This window comes from Myotis lucifugus, unplaced genomic scaffold, assembly GCF_000147115.1.
Source record: "Myotis lucifugus unplaced genomic scaffold, Myoluc2.0 scaffold_37, whole genome shotgun sequence".
Taxonomy (NCBI): domain Eukaryota; kingdom Metazoa; phylum Chordata; class Mammalia; order Chiroptera; family Vespertilionidae; genus Myotis; species Myotis lucifugus.
Window position 1 is genome coordinate 5346458 of NW_005871085.1, and position 27400 is coordinate 5373857.

The 27400-nt window shown below is 40.7% G+C and overlaps 1 protein-coding gene across 7 annotated transcripts in view; it reads left to right on the forward strand.

Annotated features, from left to right (window-relative positions):
- Window positions 1–27400, forward strand: part of ELAVL4 (ELAV like RNA binding protein 4) — a 93229-nt gene that overhangs the window by 25151 nt on the left and 40678 nt on the right. For 6 of the 7 annotated variants that reach the window (XM_023752673.1, XM_023752672.1, XM_006087295.3 and 3 more), the window contains exon 2: window positions 16505–16745. In XM_023752673.1, coding sequence (XP_023608441.1) covers window positions 16505–16745 — 241 coding nt within the window. Of the gene's footprint in view, window positions 1–12639; window positions 12649–16504; window positions 16746–27400 lie in introns of those variants that run through there. The other variant, XM_023752675.1, reaches the window with a different exon arrangement.

Sequence of the window (27400 nt, forward strand, 5' to 3'; positions counted from 1 at the left end):
TTAAGAGTTCTTATCACAAATGGATGTTGAAATCTCTTGCATGCTTTTTCTGCATCTATTGAGATGATTATATGATTTTTTTCCCTTCATTCTGTTAATGTTATATAATGTGATGTATCACATTGATTTGCATATGTTGAACCATCCTTGCATTAGGGTATGCATTTTAAATATTGGTCATTTTTTGCAGGGTTCACAGGGAGAGAAGATTTAGGCTAAAATGTGTGAGTTACTTTGCATTGCGTAGCCTTCAAGTAGGAGAGCAGATATCTTAAAACTGAGGACATACCATCCCAGGAAGGATTGTGGATGCCATAGAAAGATTAAGATTTGATTTGCTTCAAATCAATATAGTAGAGACTAGATCAGCCAGCTTCTGTCACAGAACTGTGTTGGCTCCATCCTCCTGGAGTCATAGGCCCTCAGAGGCCCAAGGCTCTGTGAAGAGAGGCACTTGATAAAAGGACTTTGGGGTCTGTAATCCTGAGTTAAATTCTTGAGTTTGCTACTTTTTAGTTTTGCACTTTCTTGTACTTAATGTTGAATGTGTATTTTCATAGGTCAAAGTATTCAGGCTCCTATACTAACTGGAATTGTATATAAACCTACTTGATGATCAAGTGTCAGCAACTGGGAGACATTAGTTTTAAAATATAGATAAAAACCTTTATGTATTTTTCCTCTTTTCATTGTGTATACTATTGCATAAACTTACATTAAAATTTTAAGATTAAAAGATGAAAGTGAGAAATACAGTTTATTTTTATCCCAAAGCTCCTTTGTTTTCATTAGCAATCTGGAGACTTAAAACTACTTAAAACAAACAACTCTCCATTAAACATTTTTAAGAGTAGAAGAATAATTTTCCAAGCATTTGAAAACACACCTTTTGTACAGAGCACAAATAGATGTTTAGCAGGTATTTGACTTCATTTGGATTGATGAATGTAGAAGTAATTACATGATTATTTATTCACTCATTTGTTTTTTAAAAAAATAATGCCATCCCGACCAGTGTTGCCTAGTGGTTGAGCATCGACCTATGAACCTGAAGGTCTCGGTTTGATTCCTGGTCGGGGCACATCGAGCCCAGGTGGTGGGCTTAATCATAGTAGGGCGCATACAGGAGACAGCCAATCAATGATTCTCTCTCATCATTGATGTTTCTGTCTCTCTCTCCCACTTTGTTCCTCTTTGAGATCAATAAAATATATATGTATATATATTTTAAAGATTTCATCTTAAAAAGATGCCAGGCATGTCCAACTCTTACAGTCATAACAGCAAAATATTGAGCCCCCATTGGCTCTGGCTTTGGCTTGTGTAACTTGGAGAAAGTCTCACAGGTGGAAATGTTCTGTGGGACTCAGCCAGATTCAGACCCAAAGTAAAAATGAAATATGAGTGTGGGCTTGAAGCAGAGGCAATCAGAGGTAGAAGGAATGTGGGAGTGAAGATACAGTCACTGTAAAGATGACCTTCGCAGAACATGTAACACACCGTGCGTCACAGATGCACTCTTTTGGCCACAGTCTGAAAGTCGAGGGAAGTAATATAGGAGCAGTATAGCTTTAAAAGATGAAAGTGCTCCTGTTTTTAAATTGATTTTGAAAAGAAAAGATGTGAGAGGTTTGATATGAGCAGAGAGGTGGGGAACAGAGCAAGGAAAGTAGATTTAGCTGTGGAGAGCAGGTGAGCACCTGGAGAGCCATCCATTCATTCATTTATTCTACCAGCAATATCTGGAGCTATGCACTGGTCCCCAGGGTTACAGATGAATCACACACAGCCCTGTCCTCAAGGAGCTCACAGTCCAATGATGGAGACAGGAAGGTAGAGAGTCTCGGTGCCGTGTGATAAATATCTGTGATGGAAGCATGTACAGGAACAGAGGCGGGGCCAGGGTGGGGTGTTGGGGAAGGCCATTGGGCCCGAAGGCGAGAGAGGAGGGCTTTCCAAGCCCAGGCCAGTAGCAGGGCTTGTGCAGGGTGGAGCACGAGAGAGAACCCAGTGTGTTCGGTCTGTCATTGCTGGCTGAGGAAAGATGTAGTCCAGACTGTGCTTCCCAGGCTTATGGAGGTTGTGGTGGATAAGGAGGAAGACGGGAGTCAGTGACGGTAAGACCTCAGTTCAGATCCAACTGTACATGTGAGCAGGGGCTAGTCACTCTACCCTCCTTTTGCTCCTTAACTTTTACTTTTCTCACCTGTAAAATGCAAGTGGTAAGGGCAGAGGGGTGGGCCAGACTCCCGCCCATCTCTCGGTATCTTCATAAAGATGATATGGGGTGCTGGGTGTAAATGTGCTTACACAGTTTCCTAAGTCTAGCATGTGATTTAATGAATTCTTTTTAGTGGCTTTGTAAAGTTCATCTCATTTCTCCAGGGAGATCACACTTGCTGTGTTAGCTCTGCACTTCCTGCCGCACCTTTCTGAGGGGGCCCTGGAAAATCCCCTTGAAGTGCATTTGGTCAATGTACCTGCTACTGGGTCCACAGAAAGGAAGGAGCGGTCCCGATGGAGGGTGGACCAAGAACAGCCCCTGCTCTTCCACCCCGGGTAGGTCCATGGAGAAGGCCAGAGATGCCTTCTGCTTTCAGTATACAGAGTGCACTGGCAATTTACTGAAGTTTTACATGAAAACAGGAGGAGTTTCCTTTCTGGAAATCAGAAATCCTAATGACTGCGCTTGTTACATTCATTTGAAAGTATCTAACTTTAACCCATTCACAGTAGAGGGTTTTTTCTACAGGGCAGAGTGTTCCAGAAATTGTGTCTGTAAGCGTTAAAAAGGGTGCTTTTTATTAAAAGTTTGCTTAATCCCTCCCCCTTTGCTCTTTATTTTCCTGATTGGTATTATTGTGAGACCTGATTAGTTAATGTTTGTGAAGCCTTGACAGCGGTTCTCAGCCTGTGGGTCGAGACCCCTTTGGGGGTCGAACGACCCTTTCACAGGGGTTGCCTAAATACATCCTGCATATCAGATATTTACATTATGATTCATAACAGTAGCAAAATTACAGTTATGAAGTAGCAACGAAAATAATTTTATGGTTGGGGGTCACCACAACATGAGGAACTGTATGAAAGGGTCGCAGCATTAGGAAGGTTGAGAACCACTGCTTTAGAAGATGAAGGAAATAGCTATTGATATAGATGATGAGTAGTAACCTTTTTAAGTGTTCTTTTCTACTTCAGAAATTAAATTCCAAGTATTGATCTTACCAACTCGTAGATTAGTCAGCTTTACCACCTGCAACGCTTTATTTAATGAGCATGTATTTTCAGAATGTTACTTTTGCACAAGGGGAATGAACACCTATTGCGTGCTTACCTGTGCCAAGCTCTGAGCCAGATACCTTCAACTTGTTATTTTTAATCTTTACAGCAACCCTGCAAAGCAGATAGAATTGTTCAAATTTTTCAGGTGAGGAAATTTCAAGTGTACTTTGGAGAGTCTTTAAGTGGCTAACCCGAGCTCAAGGCTGGAGCTGGTTTTCAAACCCAGATCAGATCAATTTCAAACCTCATGCTCTTTGCATTACACCATGTAGAATTTTCAATCAAGATCTTTCCTGTAAGATCCATTTATTTATCAATATTTACTGACTAATAGCAGACACAACCTAGAATGGTTTTAACCAGATTAGTTCACTTGCTTTCTCTAAAATGACTGGGTTGCATGTTATGGTGATAGGAACATTGTCCTCAGTCTCTAACAGCGGTCGCCAACCTTTCGGACCTCACGTGCCATCAGTGGTCCGCAGACCACTGGTTGGCAACCTCTGGATTAGGAAATGGAAAAGGGCACAGAATTTGGTTTCAGACTTGAGTTCAAGTTGCCCTTCTGGCTGAGTGACAGTGGATACTACCTGAAACCTCATTTCTCCATCATGCTGAGTGACTTCATGTCTTCACGCCTCCCTCATCAGTAAATGGGGGAAGGATAATGGCCTACTTTGCAAAGTTGTGGGAGAATTAAGTGAAGTAATGTAGGTGAAGACACCTGTCACCATTTATTATGTGCTAACTGTTGGTAGTATTGGAAAGAGTCAATGGCAGTTGTGTGCCAAAACATTTTCCTGTGTTACCCAAGGCACTTTTTAATCAGCTCTATCCAGGATCTCCACTTCCTGAGCCTTTGCCATGTTCTGAGCAGGGACTTTGCTAGGCTCCTTTGTATATACCTCTTCATTACCACATTTATAACTTTATATAGTAATTACTTATTTACTTATTTATTTACTTCCTTACAGGCAGGAACCTCTTTTCTCTCTTTGTATCCTTGGCACTTAACATAATGGCTTCTGGCCCATCAAAGGAACTCATTAATGTTAAGGAACTTAGCATGGCTTTTGTTCCTTTTTACTGCTTTTCTTCTTTTTAAGAGCTAACTTCAGTTGTGGGAAGGGGCTGTTCAAAGGAAGCACTATATTATCATCATTAAATTGTGATTTCATTAGCTTGCTTTAACATGTACCTATACTAAAGAAATTTTAGGTTGCACTAATTTGACAACAGTTGGTTCTGAATATTTGTTACCCACTGACTTTTTTAAACGGTAAATTTCTGGAATAAAAAGAATATATCAAGAGTTGGAAGAATTTGCCAAGCAAATTTACTTTTATCTGTGATTTCAAAGAAGTAAACTATTTTTCATACCTTAGTGTATATACAGGTATCATATCCAAATTATCCTTAGGGGCATATTAAATTAGTCCTGAGAGGGCCTGAGAATTATATATTATGCAGTTTGAATTTTAGTGTAAAGATAATAATTTTGAAATTGGTGTTTTAAAAATTATTATTTCTGAATTTTAAAATGCCAATTTGACTCTTGCCCAATTAGTATGAATTAGTGAGGTTTCAAAAGTCTATTTTGAAAAAGACAAGATTGTGAAGACAGAAATAGTGACTCTGTTCTAAGTATAACATTTTCTGTTGTTGTAAGGCAAATCATAAAAATACATATAGTGGGAGATTTTAAAAAATAGAACAATGAGGCAATTGAGGTGAAGAAAAATTAAGAGAATTGTAAAGTAAGATAAATATAAAGGTAAAGTTTGTGTTTAAAAACAAACAAACATCAAAAGTTTGCAGTGAAGTCCTTTGCCCTTTCTTCACACACACAGAGCTACAGACCCGGCATCATTTTCCTAGCGCTATTAACCGAGAGGAGACGCAGTGAATCACAGGATGCAGAGTCCCTAAAACAAAAGCAAACCCATCATGCGAAGGACAGAGAATATTAGTGGCTCATTGTCATAATCAAGTATTTGCCTCAAAGCAGACCAAATATAACGATACTTTGGTATTTGCTTCTTATTCATGAGATTTTTAATAAATGTGTATTAGGAGGCTCTCCATATGCAGGAAAGAGAGAGAAGCTTAAAAGCATGGCATGGAATGCTGCTTGACAGTGTCATACATTCACAAGATGTCCTTGAAGATGGAGCGCAGAACAGAGATCAAGGAAATTTTGGCAGCTGCAGTTGGGAAAATAAATGGCTGTTAGGCGATTGGGTAGATCCTGAAAGCAGGCTCCTGCTCAAACCATGTAATTAAGAAAAGTGGGAGCTATTGTCCAAGTGCAGAATGTTCATAATATCAGAGTTTGTCAGCGGGAGCTTTTAGAACGGATCAGTACTTTTCACTCCCTGATCCAGGGAATGGTTTTCTTATAAATCATCGTCTCTCCTTGCTGTCCTCGTGAAGGTTGCTGCCAGGCAATAAGGCCAACTCAGATTGTAACCTTGCACAGTGAGTTAGGTGAAGGGGAAACCAGACCAGAGACTGTTTCAGGGAATGTGATTTTCATTCATTTGGGCTCCTGTGTTTCCTCTGATGTGGGAACAAACAGTATGGCCAAAGAGAGATCCTGCAGGAAGACTCTTGGAAGGAGATGGAGTCATTTTTAACACCGTGGCCCCCAAACTGGTTTGAAGGATTTATTTTCTTTCTAAAAAAGAACTTCCTTCCAGATTACAAAAGTGCTATATTTTCATTGTAAAACAAATACACAAAAAATTGGAAAATGATGATGGAGACCAGTAATTGATAGAATTATCATCTATAATGCTACCATTTATTGTTAGCTTTTTATTTTTCCTTTCCACTCTGTGCATATTTATGTAATTGAGATCATCAATTTTTCACCTTTCTTCTACATTGATCATACACATTTTCTTATGTTATTAAAAACTACTATAAACATAATTTTAACAGTTGCAGAATACTGTATCATAAAAACTATACAATAACTTACTTAGTCATTCCCCTTGTTGGGCCCTTAGATTGTTTGTTTGTTTGTTTGTTTACTCTTCTAGATACAGTTTTCTTAATATATCTTATTGTGCATATTTGGGTCTACAGAATTTTGGATTTTTTTCTGAGCTTAAAAATGGATCACTGGATCCAGAAATATGAACATAACGTTCAGAAAGTTTGTGTCAGTACATACTTCACCAATAACAATGAGAGAGATTCTTTCATTGCACCTAAAAACTTGATAGTTGCATCCCCCGAATTTCTACATTCTCTGTAAACATGTGGTCCACAGATAATTCAAAGACAGTTCTGCCATCCCCGGTCTGCATTCTCACCAACACTGATTCGGTTCTACTCTTACCCATCTGCCCTCCCAGAGGGTGTCCAGGAGAGTGGTAGCCCAACTACCTCTCTGAGATAGTTTGAGGGATAAAGTTCTCCTATCGGGTCAAAAAAGTCCTTTTTTCTAATCCATATACCAGGGATGTCAGTGAAGGATGAAATTAAAAATAGATTTTCAAGTGCAATAAAGTCGTTTTCACATTTAAAGCTACCCTGTCAGAACAATGTCCGGGATCTTTTCACTAATGAACATGCAGATATACTAAGGGACTGTCCGTGGGTTGAATTTAGCATGCCCGTTTATACATACATTGAGGTGCTGAAAACTTTTATTTCACTCAGCATCTTAGCGGCAGAATGCCCCCAAAGAGGCTCTCCCTTGAATTGCACAATTGGGAGAGCAGTAGGCTCACAATGCCTCTCAATAAAGGCAAGGTTGCTGTGTGCAGATTTTTTTAGATACTAACTCCCTCTATTCCCCTCTGCTCTCCTCCCCAGCTCTGTTAAGAAAATGAGTGTTAATTTTCAAAATAAAAATTGTGTTATGTAGATTTCTGAAAAATTTAATGAATGTGCATAAAACTCAAGTTCAGAGACATGACCCGAATCTTTAGATCATGATAAAGACGTACGGGATAACACATTGCTTTTTACAATTGAATTTCAGTGATTTTGCTCACACTCTGAACCACTAGCCAAGCATTTTATAAATATACAATATTTATGTTTACATGAATTTTGCCATTGGCTATTGTTTATGCATTAAATCAGAAGACACGTCCAACTTAATCAGTCCGTGGACAGTTTTACAAATAATTCATTAATGTTCTTTGTATGGAAGATGAGGATAATATATTTACCATCACAGCTAGTTCCTATTTCAACAGGTACTGATAACTTATATTTAGGCATTTTGATTATTTTGCCCACATTAAACATTCAGAGTTTGGGGGCTAAAAGGTAGGATGTGATTGTTTTTGTGTGAAAGTTAATATTTTTGCACGAAACCTGAGAGCTTGCCCACGAAATTGTATTTATATTAAAATGAAAACATTTGTCTTTTTTCAGATATGCCTTTAATAAAGAAAGCTTATTGAAATTTGAAATTGTACTTATTTAGTGGCCATTTTGGAAAAGAGGATTGAATGGGGAGTGGGGTGGTGAAGGAAAGGTTGCCTCATCTTTGCGTTGAACCGGATAATCCAGCCACCCCTAAGCTCGGGAGAGTTCCCTGTAAAAGTCTGTGAAAAACAAACACCCAGAGGTTTTACCAGGACCGCCCCAGACTGGGTACACCAGGAAATCATTTTAGGCCCAAACTGAAGCCCTAAAGAAACTGTAAAATATAAAGGAGGCCAGTATTTATTCTGGAAGAGAAATGTGTGTGATGTGTCTGGGGAAGAAGATTAAAAACTTGGTTTTCTGTAAATTTGAGACTAATGCCTAAGAGAAATTAAATTTTGATTATGCGTTTGATATCCAGGCTGGCCCTACTATTTTAAGTATTAATGCCTCTTGTTCTTCCCAGCGGCTGCTGATTTTGTAAAAGCCCTGGCTACCACTGCTGAGAGTACTTTCAGCGCCCGGTGTCCATCTCCCATGAAGAAGATGCTATTTCAAAGGAGGAGTGCCTCCAGCTTACCTCATGTTACAAACAGTCACTTGTTTAGGACGTGGGCATTTAGACTGGGAACAGAACTGTCATTTCAGTGTCAGACTGGAGTAGGACTCGTCTGTGTGTATTTCATTTATGTGCTTTTTTGGTGAGGAGGGAGAGTCATTAGAGAAACTCTGGAGTAGGTTGCTTAAAAGGAAGGGGTGTATACAATTGATTTTAATTGATTATTTGTTTACCTGCCCACCTCTCCCATCCTCCCAACTTGAACCCTCCAGGGCAGGAACCAAATTATCTTTGTTTCCTCAACTCCTAAAATAATACCTTGGTCTATAATAGCATTGAATACACTTGTGTTGAACCTAATACACTTGTTTTAAGGGTATGCTGAGAATTTATTACCACATAACCTCCTAGAGTAAATAGGTCTTTCAGGTTATTTGTGCATCTGCCCAAAGGTATTATTAAGCTGTCAGCATGTTTTCCCCAGTTGGAATTAAATTTTTTTTCCGTTTTCTAGTTACCTTTCAGCAGAATCTACAGAAACTTGGTACAAATGGTTTTGGGGGGCATGAGTGCAGTCTGCAGCCACATTCCCCTGGTCCAGGGGCCTCTGTGAGTCATCATCTATAATTTGGTTGGAGGGGAGTTTATATTTCCAAGTTCACTTTTACTGGTGTGATCATATCAGCAATCTCAGCCCCTCCTTTTGGACCCTATTAATAACAGTGTCTCCTTCCCAGTTGAATCATAGCCAGGAAAACGTTGCATTTAGAAAAAAAAATTACTAACCTGAAGGGGCTCAAGCAAATTAAAGCTTCTTGAAAAGGAGAGAGTATGGACTAATGAGCTGATGAACAAAACTTTAAAGAAAAGTGAAATTGGGGAGTTGTAAGGTCATTTTTAGTATCTTTCAAGAAGCAAGAAGAAAAGTGAGGAATTATCGCTAAAAATAAGATCTGTCTTCAGGAACACAGAGCCTGCTGTGTAAAAGTCTAACTTTGGGGGTTTGTTTTTCAGGCTGCTGAAAGGTGCAGGAGATGCAGTAGTCTGGGCCGCTCCACCGGAGTCTAACGTACTGTCAGAATTGTGTAAGGGTTAAGTGGGAAAGGCCTACAAAGAGAATTGGGACTTTTATTTTTGTTCCCATGAATAATTTAAATCAATTTCTTTAATGGTTTGATTTAGTGACTGCCCTTGGTAAACATTATTCTTCATGCTCTTGGGAACACTCGTTCTATTACATAAGGGTTAGCCTCCATACATAACTTTTGAAAAGTCCTTCCTCATGGTAAAAGAAAACACCTTCCTCATGGTAAAAGAAAACACCTTTAAATATGCATTACAGTACTTAATAAAATACGTGTGTGTGTGTGTGTAAATGTTCACACCTGAGGCATGTTTGCAATCAGTACATTCCTTTAGCATCTTTCTTATTTACAGGGCGCTCAAAGTAGAGGGGACAGTATTTGAAAAAGAAACATCATATTCCTGTGACCTTGCAGATTCTTTTTTGTTGTTGTTCCTTTGCCTGAATTAAGCATCGAAACCACCTCTCCACCAAAATAACAGAAGTTGAGGACTGACAAGAGCACCATGTCAAGGTCCCTGCCCTGGGCTCTTAGATGATGAATGTCAGGAGTGAGTTCTACAGTAGAGCAGGTTCCTGTCATGTAAACTTGTAACCTCTTATTTGACTCATGAAGTGAATCCTGAAAGTGTCTACTATGTTAAGATACGTAAATGCAAGACTGTACAGTTTATCGTCAGACTGCCATTGTTATGGAGAATATTGGAGCGGGGACAGGATATTGTATGGCTGACAGGCTTGGTGAGGGTCCTATGGTAGCACTTGTGAGGTGACTTTCTGGGGCCCAGGACAGTGACTCTGTACTCAGTTGTAACTCTAGTCTGCCTTCCCCAAACTGGAGTAAATAAAAGCCTTGTGGAGACTGGGGATGAAGGGAGATGTAAGAGATTCATGAGCTGATGGAAGAAATGTTGAAAGGGGCTTTCCATATATTTTTAGTACTTTAGTACTCAACACAGTTTGAGGATTTTGGAATGGACTAAATGCTTCCAGCATGCTCAACTGACCATTCTCGCCCACCTTGTACAAGGAGTAGGGTGAGGGTAGGTGAGTGGAAGGTGGGGAAGTGGGGTTCTAAACTTTCTTATCAAGAAGTAAGAATAATGTTAGTCTACATAGAGGTGCTCCAAAATGTCACAGGCTTGAATGGAAAAAAAAATCTATTTGGGGGTTTCAATCTGGAGACAAAGGATTGGCTTTACTGTATGTAAAACGTTTCATATATATGTGTGTGTGTATATATATATATATATATACATACATACATATATTTCTGGCGAGAAAGGGAAAAGGCATTCAACAAGTTCTCTAAGGGAGCCCATGTCAGCCAAAGTTTCAGCCCTCCTGCTTGAATGAATGCCTCTTAAAATCTGCATTTAAAATAATTTTCAAATATATGCCTGGCATATAATAGATACTCAATAACTGCTCTGTCTTCTTTTGTTAGGTGACATTAATACCTTATTAGCTTGTAGTATTTCACAGGGTTGTTTGAGGGATCTAGTGAACTGTAGGGCATGCAAGGACTTTTATTCATTCAATAGTCCTTTATCCAGAACCTACTAATTACTAGGCCTTGTTCTACATGCAGGAAGTACTGTAAGGAACAAAACAGATTCGGTCTCTGGCCATGGAGCTCAGAGTTCAGGTCATCATTCTTTGTGAACTATAAAGTGCTATAGTCAGAAATGTACAGAGGTAGACATGTTTCCACACTTCTGTTCAAATGCATTTCTGTGATATGGCCACCCCTCACCTCCTCCCTAAAAAAAAGAAATAAACCCTCATCCGTGTTTGCATTGTCACAAGAGTACTCAAGTGAGGTAGTCTGTAGACCGGGGCTCAACTCCATCTCTGTCTCTGACAAGCCATTTATCCTTTTTTGTCCTCCGTTTCCTCATCATTCAAATTATGGAGCTGGGCCCTGTGGTCCCTAATGTTCTCTGATGTCTGTCATGCACCCACACTGTGAACTCAGGGAGGGCCAGCTCCTTGTCTTTGTTATCTCTATATCCTCACAGCGCCTAGCACACTGGGGCTCTATCTCTGTTCATCTAACATACCCAGATCTAGCCATAGTGGAAATAAACTAATCTTTATGTGCATATGACCTGGCATGTTCAGAAAGTAGTGTAACAGATACCTTGAGTGAATAATAGCGAGAGATGTGATTGAGCAGGAAATTAGGACCATTGGGATGGACCCAAGATTGTGGTGAGTGGGATGTCATGAAGGGCAGGGAGGGTTGGTTTTTTATTCAGGAGCACCCTGAGAAAGAGGCTGGCCCGGCCTCTGCTTCTTACCCCCCCTCCACAGAGACAAGCAGCCCTGAGTGGTGATCCAGCAGCTGCAAGTCTGAGGCTTCTCTCTTGCTTTTGTATATTTTGCAAAAAAGAGTGGTGGGAGGGATGAGGTTAATGCGTTGAGTGTGAGTAATTAGTCATTCAAACCATTGACATTTACAATGACAGGATTTGAGTGCCTACGTTATTGTGCACTGCTCTAATAGTTTATCCTTGAAATTTTCTGCCTGTATAATGTTTCTTAAAATATATCACGGGAACATAAAAGATTTAATGCAGTGCTTTGTACAACCATTAGAGTCTGAAGTCAACTGAACCTCCTCAGTGCTCTATCCTGGATGCTGACTCTAATTCTGCTTCTTAATTGCCATTCAGAAGAGGGAAGGAGGGCAAGTCAGGGGTTTGGAATCTGGTCAGCTGCAAAGTTGGCTGTGAGACCCACACAGAATGTTTTATTAAAATACATTTGCACACTTGAATAACTGATATATTTATTCGCAATGAGAATGGTGCTGTTACAATATCAAAGGCCATAGGCTGGGGAAGCAAGTGTTCTGATTTTGCAGAGCCAGCCTCTGTGCTGATTGGAGGATATCCTTCCACTATCACATATGTATCTCTCTGGTCTGTTTCCCAGGTAGAGATTACAGGTGTCCTCTCTCTCTAAGATCTATCAGGTAAAGCTAAAATGTTGTCATTTCATATCGTTGGGTTTGTTATCTTGATATCTTGGTAACTTCTCTTATTTTCCAAGTAATGGTTTCAAATCCTCACGGTTGACTTATATGTCAGATTTGATTCTGACATTTTACATTTCTGGTTCTTTTTGTAAGCCTGTTTTGCATCCTGGGATGCATCATTAAGACCAGTGAAGGATCTTATGACATGAGGTATAACAATGCATTTGCAAATGTTTCCCAGCTTCAGAACTGCATGTTTTTATTGGGAAAAGTCTGTGTGTGCATGTGAGTATTTCCATCAGTTCTTTCCAAATACGCAGAATAATAACTGTGCAGCGTGTGCAGAGCAAAGTGGGCTCCATCTCCATCAGATGAGAATGACTTGGCCTACTGTCTAGTAGCTCAATGCAGAACATTGTGTCTCATGGCTCTTTTTTGGAGGTTTGAGCCCAGTTAGGATTGTCTGATCTACAGATGGGGCTCAGCTCCATGAGTCAGCATACGTTAGGAAATCCACATAGGATGTAAGCAGTTCAGAAAGCTGATTGAGGAACTGAAATTACTTTGCTGCAGACTTGATACTTCCCAGACCTGTGAGATGTTCACACGGGCAAGTGGCTGGCTTTCACCCCCATGTGTCTGTGAGGTGAACAAAAGATGAACCCAGCTGTCAGGTGACCTTTAACAGTCTGAGTCCCACAGAATCTCAGCGTGCTTAGGTATGGCTGATATTACTCTTCATATTCCATTTTAAGACCCCCAAAAGATGCCACAAAAGCACAGGCTATTGTGTAGGTGTCTGGGAGACCTATAAGAAGGGTAACCTGAGGAAGGTGGAGAGCAGAGAAGGTGCTCTATAGATTATGGAACTGGCCTTTTTTGCCATGAAATAAAAATTCCATAGTTGGGCAGCTCTGTGATTCTGCTAGCCAAGCCTTCTAAATTGGATAAACTCTGTTTTTCAAGTTCTTTATCGAGTTGGCAGTGCTCCGTGTGTTTGTTGCCTGGACACCTGACTCACTGAAGCAGTGAGACTACACAGCAAATGGAGGCACTGCACAGACCCAGGAGGCCGGACGGCTTGGCGAGCAGACACCTGCCTCCCAGCAAGGAGCTGTGATGATGCTCTGCAACATCATCTCCATTAGCATGGCCCCCTCCCCTGGGCACAGCTTTCTCATTTTTCCTGGAACCCTGCCTCAAGGGCAGAGCAGCTGAAGAGGCTTTTGGGTGCAGTTTCTATCATTGCTGAGGAGTGCTTGACTTAGGATTCTTTTCAGGGACTCTTTGCTTTCCACTTGCTGTCTGGACCAGCCTTCCAGAATCTCATAGTTGACCTGAAGCCAAGAATAAAGTTCTTGTGATGTGATTCAAGTTACTTACATGGCACAGTGGTTGAACATCAATCTATGAACTAGGAGGTCAAGATTCCCGGTTAGGGCACATGCCTGGGTTGTGGGCTCTATCCTCAGTATGGGGTGTGTAGGAGGCAGCCAACCAATGATTCTCTATCATCATTGATGTTTCTTTCTCTCTCTCTCTCTCTCTCCCCCCCTCTCTGAAATCAATAAAATTATATATTTTTTAAAAAGTTACTTACATGATGTTAAAGAATCTTAGAATTCTTTAATCCTCAATCTGCCTAATTTCCCTGACTCCTCTTGTCTTATTTGTTGTTGTTGTTTCATTTTCCATTTGTGATCATTAGAAGAGGAAACAACTATAGTAACCTCACCTACATAGGGCATGATGCGGAATAATACTTATGATGCCTCCAGGCAGTTTGTCTAGGCACTTAATAAATACATATGTGATCTGTCATCCTGAAGATAGCCCTGCACAATAGGCTTACATTGAGGAAACAGAGGCTTGGGGTCTTGAGGCTACCTGCCTGATCTCACACAGCTAATAAGTGATAGGACTAGAATTTTAAGTCAGCTGTGCAACTAAAAACTCACTCCTTTTTACTTTACCACTGTACTTCAGATGAGAAAATAAATGAAAAACAAAAAGCAGTCGCTAAATGCTGCTGAGGAAGTGCAGCAGCTAGAACTTTCATCTCCGCTGGTAGGAATGTGATTGGTACAACCACTTCGAAAAATTGTTGACAAGTATCTACTTTACCTGAACATACATATACCCTAAGACCAAAAAATAGACTCCCAGGAACATTCCCATCAGAGATAAAATAATAATAAAAAGTGATATTTTTACACAATGGAATTCTCTACAGCAGTGGAGAACAACCTACCACTACATTTGACACATGGATGATACCCAGACATAATGTGTGAAAAGAAATAAAAGAGTATGTATTGTGTGACTCCGTGTGCTTAAGTTCAAAACCAGATAAAAACAAATATGTGGATTAGAAATGGTTACGTTGGGGTGGGGAGGTTTGAGTGATGTGGGTAGTAGGCCAAAAAAGGCTCCTGTGACGCTAGTCATGTTCTCTGAAAGGTGGTCGGTCACGCAGGTGTGAGTTGTGTTTACCTTGTAAACATTCTTTGAGTTGCATCCTCAAGATTTAAATACTTTACGACATGTATATTATATTAGAATTCCTATTCTTCTGAGCAGCCAAATGGTAATAATAATGGTAGCTGCTAGTTATCAGACCTCTGCTAAGCCATGGTTTTCTCATCTATAAAATGTAGAGAATATTAGAATATGCCTCATTGCTTTCTTGTGAGGAGACAGTGAAAGAAGTCATACCACATGACTGGAAAAGTGACTTTAATTAATATCAATGATTGTGGTTATGTTCCCACTACTATTTGGGCGCTTTATACGCATTGTGTTAGCAGATCCTTCTTACCACCTAGCGAGGCAGGTGGCATTGTTCCCATTTTTTCAAATGAGAGAATCTAAGTTTCCTACAATGTAAGTTTCTTCCCCCAAGATCACATAGCCAGTGAATGGCAGGGCATGATTCTATTTCCAAGGAGTTGATGATCAATTTCAGAGGAGACGGAAGCCCTATCATGAAGGATGAGTAAGAGATGGTAGTAGGACAGAATGGAAAAGTGGGACTGATGGGCTGCATTTGAGGCCAGGAAAATTGGGTGCAGGCCCAGACTCTGCCCCACTTTCTCGTGATGACAAAGAAGTTGTTGGAATCCATCTCAAACTTGAGTGTTCTGAACTAGATTTTATTCCCTTCAGTGTCTTTCAGCTCTGAAATATTGTGATTCTCCCTCTCCATGTTTATCATATGATATGGGGCATCTTCATGACCTAGCTCCGTGAGCTTAAACCCATTTTCCACAAAAACCTCATCTAGCGTCATCTTCTTAATACTTTCCCCTGAACCCCGCTGTCCTATTAGCAGGGTTAATTACCCCTCCACTACATGTCTATTGTCCTTCTGCAATCTGCTTGCCTGTCTGTGTCCTCTGTAGACAATAAATTCCTTGAAGGTAGAGACATTTGTGGAAATCTTTGTTTAATTAACTATTTAAATCCAGAGAAAGTTCTTTCTGAGTCATGTGTGGAAGGACAACCTCAGGATGTGCTGGACCTAAGGTGGAAACCTAGAGAGAGCTCTTCCTTCCTGGTGTTTTATTTTAATAGAGGTCCAGGAGAAATAGTGACAAAGCGGCTAGGTTGAAATATCAGTAGATAGACTTTGTAGCTCCCCAGTATGCGCTCATGAAATCTGAAGTTTGATCAGTGATTAAGCATCAGTGAAAATCTAAACCCTTCCTGTATGAAACAGCTCTACTTAATTTGATGTCATTTCACATTAGGAGATAGTTAATAAACAGGTACTGTATTTGATCTTATGAGTGTAGCCCTCTATATTTAGCTTTTTCAGCTTTAATGGAACTATAATTTTAATCATGATTATTACTTTACATTTTAATTATAATTTGGTGTGGCTTAAGTATACATTTCTGAGAGTGATTGTGTAATGAAAACAGGAATTAGCTTTTCATTAACAAAATAATGGGAGAGTTCCCACTGCATGCTAGTCTGTGTTCAAAATCTATGGGCTGGCCTAAAAATAGCAAGGGGAGTTAAACATTTTGGTTTAAAACATGCTTCTAAATTGGCTATGTTCACAACCCAGTCTCGTTTGCTCCATCTTGTTCTATCTTGTTCTCTTTTTCTTTTCAAAAAATTAAATTAAATCTTGAAAAAAAGACTTTAGTTATATCTTTGAGATTTCAAAAGGCTTGTTTTTGTTATTTTTATTTTTGTTTAGATAATTAGCACCATGGAGCCTCAGGTGTCAAATGGCCCGACATCCAATACAAGCAATGGACCCTCCAGCAACAATAGAAACTGTCCTTCTCCCATGCAGACAGGAGCAGCCACAGATGACAGCAAAACCAACCTCATAGTCAACTATTTACCCCAGAATATGACCCAAGAGGAATTCAGGAGTCTCTTTGGGAGCATTGGTGAAATAGAATCCTGCAAACTCGTGAGAGACAAAATTACAGGTATGTTCTTCCTCAACATTCTAGGCTTGGAATCTGCAGCTGTGATGTTCCATTAGATGTGCAGACCTTAGCAGAAATGCACATGCATGGTGATGCATCTGAGTGTCTGCAGTGTGGATCCTGCATTCAAGGATGGCGTGGGCACACAGTCATAAACTTATACGTGAGTGTGCACTATAGAAAACCACACTGAGGATTGGTAGGACTGAGAAGAAGATGAAGAATTTGGAGCTTCCTCAGCTTTACTGTCTGTGAAATAATACTTTGGTTTTATCCCCTTTTATTCTTAATCAGCCACCCCTTCCCTTTGTTCTTTAGTTCTCTGTTCTGCTCTCTGCCCTCCATAGACTCCATGCTAGTTTCTATCTACTTATCCCTTTCCTCTCAAACATTTGGTTTGTGTGTGTCCGATATTCTTCTGTGTGTTAGACAGTGTTAGGTGGACTTGTGGAAGGAGGCCACAACTGCCCATGTCCCTGGGGAGAAATAAGCCCTAAGGATAGCAGATTACTCTGGAGTGAAACTACTCTGCAGTAGGAGGGAGATGCTCCATGAAGATCCGCATTTGAGGTATTTTATTGTATTTGTTTGTTTTGGAGATACTCTTTAAGAAGTCGGAGACTTTTTACTTGAAAGTGAAACAATACCTTATACAACTTCAGTACTTAAGGTTTTTAGGTTCTGATTTTTTCCCACAAGCATTTATTGAGGACCTAATGACACTAATTATTGGGGAATTTCCCTACAATCTTTTTGGAAGTGAAAAATTTTTCTTAGAAAAATATTGGGCTACATGTCAGCAGTGAGGTAGCTGTTCTCTGGTACTCCACTCCTAAAATCATTCACACTCACCTTTAAGCGTTTGTCTTTTTTGAGTGTTGACTTATTTCCCTTTGTCTGGATAGTTTAAGTGATGAGCAACTAGCCTATATAAGAAAAAGGAAACGCTCTCATTATAATAGGAAGCTACATCATCTTGATCTTAAATCAGAGAACCCAATGTATATGTGTGCATGTAGATATATATATTAGAGGCCCGGTGCACAAAATTCGTGCACTCGGGGGGGGGGGTCCCTCAGCCCGCCCTCTCACAGTCCAGGAGCCCTCAGGGGATATCCGACTGATGGCTTAGGCCTGCTCCCCAGGGGAACAGGCCTAAGCCATCAGTCAGACTTCCTTAGCACGGCCGTGGAAGCAGGAGAGGCTCCTGCCACCACCGCTGCTCTCGCCAGCTGTGAGCCTGGCTTTTGGCTGAGTGGCACTCCCCCTGTGGGAGCACACTGACTACCAGGGGGCAGCTCCTGCATTGAGCATCTGCCCCCTGGTGGTCAGTGTGCATCATAGTGACTGGTCGTTCCCCTGTTCAGTTGGTTTGCATATTAGCCTTTTATTATATAGGATATATACTCTTTAATTTTCTAATTCCGTGTAAATCTGTCCCCCAAATAAATTAAGTACTTTTCAAAACCACAGAACTAAAATAACTGTCAAAAATATGTCACATAACCCTTCAAACATAATTTTCTCATCTGTAAAATTGGGAAACAATAGTTACCTCAACAGGTTTATTGTGAGGATTAAATGAGAGAACGGATGTATGCTACCCAGCACCATGTATTGCAGAGCAGTCTCTCAGTAAGGGGAGATGTGCTTATTACAGATACAGTTAGTATGTTTCAAGGGAGTGGCTGGAACAGAGAGATTTTATCATGGTCTCCAAATAGGGCCAGGGCTTTGATGATCTTGCCCCAGAGCACTGGATCATCCATTCTTTAACAGAATTGCCTGTGCTCTCTGAAAGCCAATGTTTAGATTCCAGAATAATTTTTATATAATAGGATGATAATTCAAACCAAATTCAAACCAGTTAACCATATGATTCTTCCTCCCACTCGTATATAGAAAATGTATTTTTGGTGTAGCTTTGCCTTCTAAATAGGGACTCTGCCAGCTATATTAGTGAATATTATTAATCACCTTTCAAAAGAGTTCTCTTAGACTGTAGTGAGGTTTTTGTGAAGTACTGATTCATGGTGTTTTTCCTTGTTTTCTAAAGACGCACATTTAAACAAGCAGATTCCTTTACTGAAGGAATGCTAATTTGGTAGTTCACCGAGTGTATTTGAATAGGAGTGACAGCTTCCAAGACAGCCTTTAATTTGGTATACAAAACCAAAATTGTCAACTTTGGTTTGTTTAGCACCCTCCCCAGCACAAGCAGAGACATACAATAGCATCTGAGCTTAAGGAAGAAGCTTATGGGTTGAAAGAAGAAATACAATTCAGGCATAAATTTATCATTATGCATTTTTTTAATGCAGGCCAAAAAAAGATAATTTTATTTGCAGAGAACTTATGGGAATGAGGCAAGGAGACATAGAGAGACTGGAGATATTTGCCCTCATTTGGTAGCAGTGTTTAATAAAAGTAGAACTTGTGGTTGTAAAGAGTGCTTATTAAATTCTTCATTTACACTACCTAATTAATTCTAGCATTTTAAATTAACAGTGAAATTGGTCCCTGCTGTACCATTCCATAGATGCAGCATATTTCCTCCATCCACCCGTTGTTCAGGTTTAATTGGCTATGCTCAAAGTCAGAGGAGGCGGGAGAGATGGGGCTGTGGAGAGATGGAGAAGGAGTGGGAATTGCTCTAATAGAAGACCCTCTGAGCCTACATTTGGGGGTGAGTGACAACACAGGCTGGGAGAGGTGAGGGACCATAGCAGGTGAGTAAAAAGGCTGCTGCTGTTGGTTCAGAAGTCAGGATAAATGACATCATAGGTATTTTTGTTGCCCTGATTTTTAACATCCCAGTCCCCCTTTTCCTTCAACACCTCCTACAGATCTCAATGCATCTCGATCCTGTGAAGTTTATAAGGAGTTCTAAATATCCAGTGAGAGGATTGGGGGATGGGAGGTGGCGAAGAGGTAAGAATTCAAGATTAAGTGTTTCAAGCCCAAACCACTCTCTAAGAGACTATAATAGATTCCCCCTTAGAAGGTTCTAAGATAGGTAGATGATAGATAGATAGATAGATAGATAGATAGATAGATAGATAGATGATAGATAGGTAGTAGATAGATAGATAGAAAGAACGAATGGATATTGAGAGAGGAGAGAGAGAGAGAGAGAGAGAGAAGGCTGGATTCACTCCTTGCAGTGGTTGTCAATGTTTTTTTTCCATTTGAGAACACAGAAGGGAAGCCTGGGCATGGACTTAAGTGTTGTGGTACTGAGGACATAATTGCTTTCATTCATCAGGTACTTACTCTAGTCCAGGTACTTACTAAGCCCCGGACATACCTTATTTCATTTAACACTGAGAACAACCTCCATTTCCTTAGCTGAGGATACTGAACCTTAGTGAGGGGTAAGTAACGGAACCAGGCATCCTAGTTATTAGCAGATGGTGGAGCTGGGAGTCACCCCCAGTTTCCAAAAGCATGATCTTATCTGGAAGCATGTGCAGGGTGCCCCTGCCTATGCTCAGTGACGATCTCTGGCTAATGCTCATCCCATAACCCAGTGAAGTACTGGGTTCCTCTGAGTAGTGGTTGCTGGCCACCCTCTGGAGAGTCTACCTAGTATGCACTGTGGCTTTAAGTACTTTTTTTTTTTTAAGTAAGACTCTTGTGTATAACGGGAGGCAAAGATAATAATATTTATCTTCCTCTGAGAACACACGTCAGCCTTCAGAGTAAAGCCAAATTTACTGAAAGTGCCAGGTTTAAGATTTCCTTACAGTGCTTTTGGACATCTCTGTTATTTATCTTCTTAGAGATACTAGATTTTCTTCTTTTTCCAATTGGGAAAGGACACTTATCAAGATAATCTAGATACCGGGGAGAGAAAACGTATGTCCCAAGTTGCTTTTGTGTGCAGCCATGGACATGTGATAACCCTGGAAGCCGTGTCCTTTCTTTTTCCCCTTCATCCACCTGCAGCCTCTGCTGCTGGAGAGAAAGGGAGGTGGACTGTGGTCAGCAAGGACTAGTGCAACCTAGAAACTCAGGCGAAGAACACCAAAACCCTCGGTGGAATTATACTATTCCCCTGGACTGGAGAGAATTGAATTTGTTTCTTATTTTTTATTTGGTTGTCTCTTTGTTTCTTCAAGCTTTAAGATTGCGTTACTGAATCCAGGTTCCTAGACGGTCAGTGTTTTAGGGGAGGAAACGTATGGCTTAGCCAGGATAGAGTTAGGTGGCTCAGAGTATGTCTCAAAGCCAGCAGAGCTGGAATGCTGAATTGCATTTTGATAACTGTCTATCTTGTTATCACCCCGCTCCAAAACCAAGAGAGAAAGGAGAAAAAAGTAACAGAAAAATCCCCAGATATAAATTAGTGTACAATAACAAACGGTTTTGATCTGCCCATCAGAGTTTGTATTTATTTGCATCACAGAGATAAAAAAGAATTCTATTTTTACTTAATGTCACTCTTCTTGTACCCATGAGGTATAGTTTTTAAGAGTAGTTTTCTATCCATTTCAGGCAAGTGAGAGTTCTGAAGGGAGTTTTGAGGACAGGGTGGATGAAACTGAACATTATTGATTACAAAACTGAGTATGTGTAGTGGCTGAAATATGAAGCAGACTGTCAGGGCTATGGATGGTTGAGAAAGGGTGAGGTCTGTGTTAGCTGGAGCTATTGGAGAAGCTTTGAAAGATATGATTCAGATTTAGGTTGAGGGGGAAAAGCAAAGGAATTGAGCTAAAATTCCAGTCTAAGAACAGCAGCCTTTTTTTTCTCCTGTGATTTGGACAAAGGAAGTGAAGCCAGGACCTGTCTTTGGAAGCAGCAGTCTAACAGGAAGCAGCATCGCCAGGTGAAGTTAAGCATACCCCCAAATTAAGTTGGTCCGAAGTTGCAGTCCAACCAGCAAAGATAACATTTCCTAAACCCCACCTCTAATCCATCTCATTTCTTCCTTTATAACACATCTTTGGCTTTGTTAATGTTCTAACTCAGTGGAAAAGGCAGAATAAGGCCCCCAAAAAAGACACTTCACTGCTGTGGACAGCCAGGTGAATACATAGTCACTGCCTTTGTATTGGGAATCACATCTCTAATTAAAGGAACCAAGTCAGTTTTGAGTCGGTGACACTGGGTAACTTCCGTTCTTTTTTGGAAAGTGCTAATAATTCCATGTGTCCCTCTCAGTAGATGAGATGTGGGACATGGACAACAGCATGTGGGCGGAGGGGAGGTCCGTTACAGCAATGAGGCCAAGAGGCATATGGAATACAGTCTCTCAGGCTGAAGAGGACAGGAGAGTGAGGGTTGTGGATCACTTTATGTTACCTCATTCACTGTTAAATAGGGACATTATGGGAATTTGATTGAGTTTTACTTCTGAGATAACGTTATAAACAATAAAAGGCTCTGAAAAATCCTGAAATACATAAGTGCTTTGAATTCACTCCTGAAATGTTCATTCAGCCCTAAGGTGAGTTTATTGGCATAATTTCTTACAGCACATAGCAAAGAAAAAGAAAAATGACAACAGCACTTTTGTATGTTTTTGTGTGCCTTATGGGTGTTCTGAGTGCACTGTATTAAATGCTTTAAAAAGAGTAGCTCATTTAAATAATTATATTGGTGCAAACAATATATTCAATAAGGAGTTGATATCTAAAACATATAAGGAATTCATACAACTCAATATTTTTTAAAACCAATTTGCAAAATGGGCAGGGGACCTCAAATAGACATTTTTCCAAAGAAGACATATAGATAGATGGCCAACAGACACATGAAAAGATGTTCAACATCACTGATCATTAGGGAAATGCAAATCAAAACCACAATGAGATACTACCTCACACCTGTCAGAGTGGACATTATAAAAAAAGACAACAAATAATAAGTGTTGGTGAGGATGTGGAGAAGGGGAACCCCTGTGCACTTTGCTAGGATGCAGATTGGTACAGCCACTATGGAAAATAGAATGGAGTTTCCTCAAAAAATTAAAAATGGAACTACCATATGACCCTTCCAATTCTGGGTATATGTATGAAGAAAATGAAAAAAACTAATTCAGAAAAAATACATGCCACCCCTATGTTCATTCCAGCATTATTTACAATAGCCGAGATATGAAAGCAACCTATCTTCATTTAAGACTCCACTGATAGATTAATGGATAAAAAAGCTGTGGTACATATACACAATGGAATATTACTCAGCCATAAAGAGAATGAAATCTTACCATTTGTGACAGCGTAGATCGACTTGGAGAATATTATGCTAAGTGAAATAAGTCACACAAAGAAAGACAAATACCGCATGATTTCACTTACATGTGGAATCTAAAAAACAAAGCAAATGAACAGAACAAAACAAAACAGAAGCAGACTCATGCACATCAGAGGGATATTCATTAGTGATAGGAAGGCTAGAGGAAACAGTAGCATTTATCAGTACATTTTGCTGCTGATTTTACAGATATGCTTGGTACAGTGCAATGTGTCTCCCAAATTCAGAGGAAAATCAGGCATATTTGCATTTGTCATTTTATATATCACCTCTCTCCAGTCGTCTTATATGTATTTCACAAAGAAGAGTAAAATAATTTCAATTTGTTGACTTGGGGAGATATATTGTTGAGGGTGAATGAAAAATTTTTAAGTGTGGAGAGGATTTGGTGGCCGAATGGGGTTACAAAATGGAGGAACAGAAGTCTGCCTTTTTAGGGGAATTTGGAAAATGTCAGAAGGTTAAGTGCAAACAGCAAACCATAATCATTGTGTCTCTTACACACCCATCAAAGGCAATCATAGACGCCCAATCCTTTCTAATTAGGACAGGTTGGAAATTGAGTAAAGCTATGAAGTTTAGAGTTTATACAGATACATTCTGCTTCTGTTGACACAATTCCCCCACCCCACCCCCAGGGATGGCAGTAGTCAGGTATGGTTTCCTTTTGCCCCCTGGCTATAGTCCTCTTCATCCTCCCTTCCAAATCAGACGATTCTGCCCTGCTTCCAAACTCAGATAACCAGGAGAGATGTCTCAAAGGATTTTTACCTAGGATGTGAATCAGGCCTGGGTATTTTAAGGCTTTTCTATTTCTGTACTTTAGCTGACGGTTTGGTTCGTAAGCCCAATTCCCTGTTCACCAGCCTCCCTTCCTTCCCCCAACACATACACACACACTCCCACACATGCTCACTTGCTGGCTCCCCTCTTCTCTGTAAAATGACCTGGTTGATTGAGACTAGGAACTAAGCAGGAAGGTAATGTCAAACTGAAATTTCCACACATTATCCAAAAATGTAATTCATCAGCTGCAGGGTAGGAAGAAAGCCTTTCTGAAATGTGTTAATGGGAAATTCACATTTCTTTTGTCTTCTGGGAGGTGTGGTAGTGGTGATTTCCTTTTTCAATCTGCTCCCCCGCCCCCATTCCACAGCTCTCTTAGTGCTTTTAGCTGATGAGCTCTGTATGTCTCTATTCCTTACAAGAACTAAAGATCTTTAAGTTGCCTTTTCGTTTACTCTACAGTCCCCAAATGGAGCTTTGATAGAAGAAGATTTTTCTAGTTTGGAGAGAAGATAAAATTCAGATCGAGACCATACATTTGTATAAGGCTTTTACCTTTGCAGAACATTTTCAATCAGCCAACAGTATTTATTTTGTGTCTGTTCTTCTCAGACCAAACGTTATTTCCTTCTCTTCTCTGAAATTCTGTATCTGGGTCTGTAAGGAAGCCAAGAGGTTAAGACATAGTTTGTGCCCACGTGTTGCTGCTAAAGAGGCTATGAGTCAGGGAAGCCAGGACAAATTATGGGCCCTCCAGCAGCCGGCAGGTCTGAGTGGGGCAGGGAGCCTGCTCATAATGCATATCACTTACACATCCACTTTGCTGTTTTATGGGCATTTTTGTTTTGTTTTTCACCTCGGCCCAAACTCACCCTTCCTGACCCTGGCTCTTATATTTCATTGGAAAGATAACACAAAAGTGCTCTAACAATACAGCGAAGTTGGAGGTTTGATGGGATGCCTACTACGAGTCAGCTATATATGTTACCTCACTGAAGCTTTATATCAGTTATGTATGATCAGTAGTATCATCTCAATTTTACAGATAAGGAAGGCAAGACTTAGAATCAGTTAGCTGAACAGTGGGGCTAGATCTGTCTGACTGCAAAGCCATGGTCTTTCTGTTACCTTACCACTCTGCCTCTGCTGAATGGAGATGAAGACATCAGCTATACGTGTTCAAAGGAGAAAAAGATGGCCGTGGGCTGGGGTTCTTGGAACAAGTGTCAGATAGGAGTGAGCCTTGAACTTGGTAAAGAGTAAGATTGTAGGAGACAGGTCCATGTAGAGGAAGTAGCTGAGCCAAGCTTCAGAGACATCTGCAAGGGATAGTGAATAGAACAGTAAGGACTACTCTGTGGTAAGTACTCTCTTTATGTTGAAATAACTGAAACTCAGAGGGGTTAAGTGTTTATCTAAGGTCACAGCTAATAAGTAGTGGGGCAGAGATTTGAACCCAAGTCTCCTGATAAGCTGACCTAACACAGAATAAATAAATTTGCTAAGTAAATAACCTGACCTAACACAGAAGGAGCTGGGCAATATTCAGACTTCCCGTGGCATCTGTGAGTTGAGAATCATTGTCTATCTCACTGAGGTCAGATACATGTTCTCTCAGTGACTTTCCACCTCCTTCACACTTGGAGTGCGGGTGAATTTCCCGCCAAAATATAAGATGGCTCTGTCTTTTGGTTTTGTTCCATCCACCAAAAGGGTGGATTACAAACAAATATTTGGTAATACGCAGTTACAATCGGCCCGAGTTTACACGTTTCCCGCACTCCACCGCAAATCTATATGAACCGAGTTAAAGACGGCTCCCGCGGAGTATGCGCAATTCACGCGAGCTGACTTAACTCGTTTCCCGCACTCCAAGTGTTCAGTTTCTCGCTGACTTAAAAGTTTGGTTTTCTGCTTGGCCCTTGTTTTGTAGTTGGATATCTGGTGAGATGCAAGGCCCCATCCACATTAAGTGGACACAGCCAGTTAGGTTAATTACTCTAATTTCTATGGCGGCTAAGAAACTTCTCCTCACAAACGTCGTGAATCAAATTAAATCATCTTATTGGTGGTCTGAGCATAAAATGTATACTCAGTAACCCCCGGTATTTTTCCTTCCTGTTTATTTTCAAAGGCTTTTAGATTTAGTATTTCCGTTGACCCTGTTGCAATAGCCAATAGAGGCAATATCTGTACTCACTTTAAAAATGAGGCCAGAGTTGCCCAAAGAAGACTTGAGTCAAGAGCACTTGGCTTCTTATTTTCCTTGTCCTTTTTTTTCTTTGCTTTGCTTCTTTTCTGTCCTGCCCTCTTTTTCTGCCTTCTTACTTTTTTATATGCCATTTGATCCAAAAAGGATTTGCAATGGCTTATAAGATAATATAGAAAAGAGCTAAAACTAAAATACCCATAGATTTTTTTTTCAAAGCAAGGCAGAACTAGGAAATGGGTGTAAAATGGTAAGAGGAGGCCGAGAAGGAAAATTTGTAAATTAAATGTGGCGAGGTAACTTCTCTGAGAAGTAACAGACCACCTGAGTGTTCTTTATATGAAGGAAAACTGGATGCTGACGACTTGAGCCCATTCTCAAGCGGTAACCAGGATCCCAGCCCCACCCCTGTTCCCACCACGCGCACGACTGTGGAGAGAGTCGCCAGCTGTAATACAGATAAGATGTGAAGCCTGAGATCACATACATAGTGTTTTCTTGCTTGAACTCCTGTTGGTTTGATTGACTTGTTTTTCGTGGCCAGAGCAGGCAGACACAGAGAAGCTGCCTTGGCGGAGTTCCTGTTTCAGGGACACGTGTGTCAGCAGGGGCCGAGGAGGTGTTTTGAAGGGGCTTTCCCGCCTGCCGCCTTGAGCTGAGGTGTTCCTGGCTCCTAGGCTCTTCAGTCCTCAAACCCCGATGTTGGGCACACTGAAACTTCAGTCCTCCTCCTCCATCTTCCTGGTGAAGGTTCCTGCAGTGAGTTCTGGCAGGTTCCCCACAGCCCAGGACCCTGAGCCTGACAACACACAGGAAAATTGGATGTCCCCCTTACTTCCTAGTCCTGACCTTGGAAACTGGAACTCGTCCTCAGCCATTTCTTCTCTTCCCAGTATGCTCCTCACCCTGAAACACACATACCATCCAAACGCTTCCTTGTCAGAAATACCAGACACAGTGCAATGAACCAACCGGAAGTGAGACAGACTTTAATGAAGTCCTGCCCATCCCCTAGCCTTCACTCAGATACACACTTAACAGGTGGTTTTGCCTAAGTCACTTTATCCCCTTGGACTTCCATTCTCTTCTCTCAATATTCAGTAAGAAGATAAATCCTTACCTTACCTTCTCAGGGTGGTACTTGTGAGGGCACTTGTAAATTAAAGCAACCTATAAGAGCCCCCTTCTGTCTCATAACTCCTTCCCCTGTTGCAGAAGACCAAAGAAAACCAAGCAACGCTTTAAAAGAAAAGGAGGGACACTTTTTATTTATGCCGGTGGACTCGGGGAATAACTTTCCAAATCTGAGTAAAGTAACATGCAAGGGGCTTCTCTTTATATCTCCCTGTGGTCTTTGTCCCGCAAATATGGATTATGCTTCCGGTCCTTTTCGCGGGCC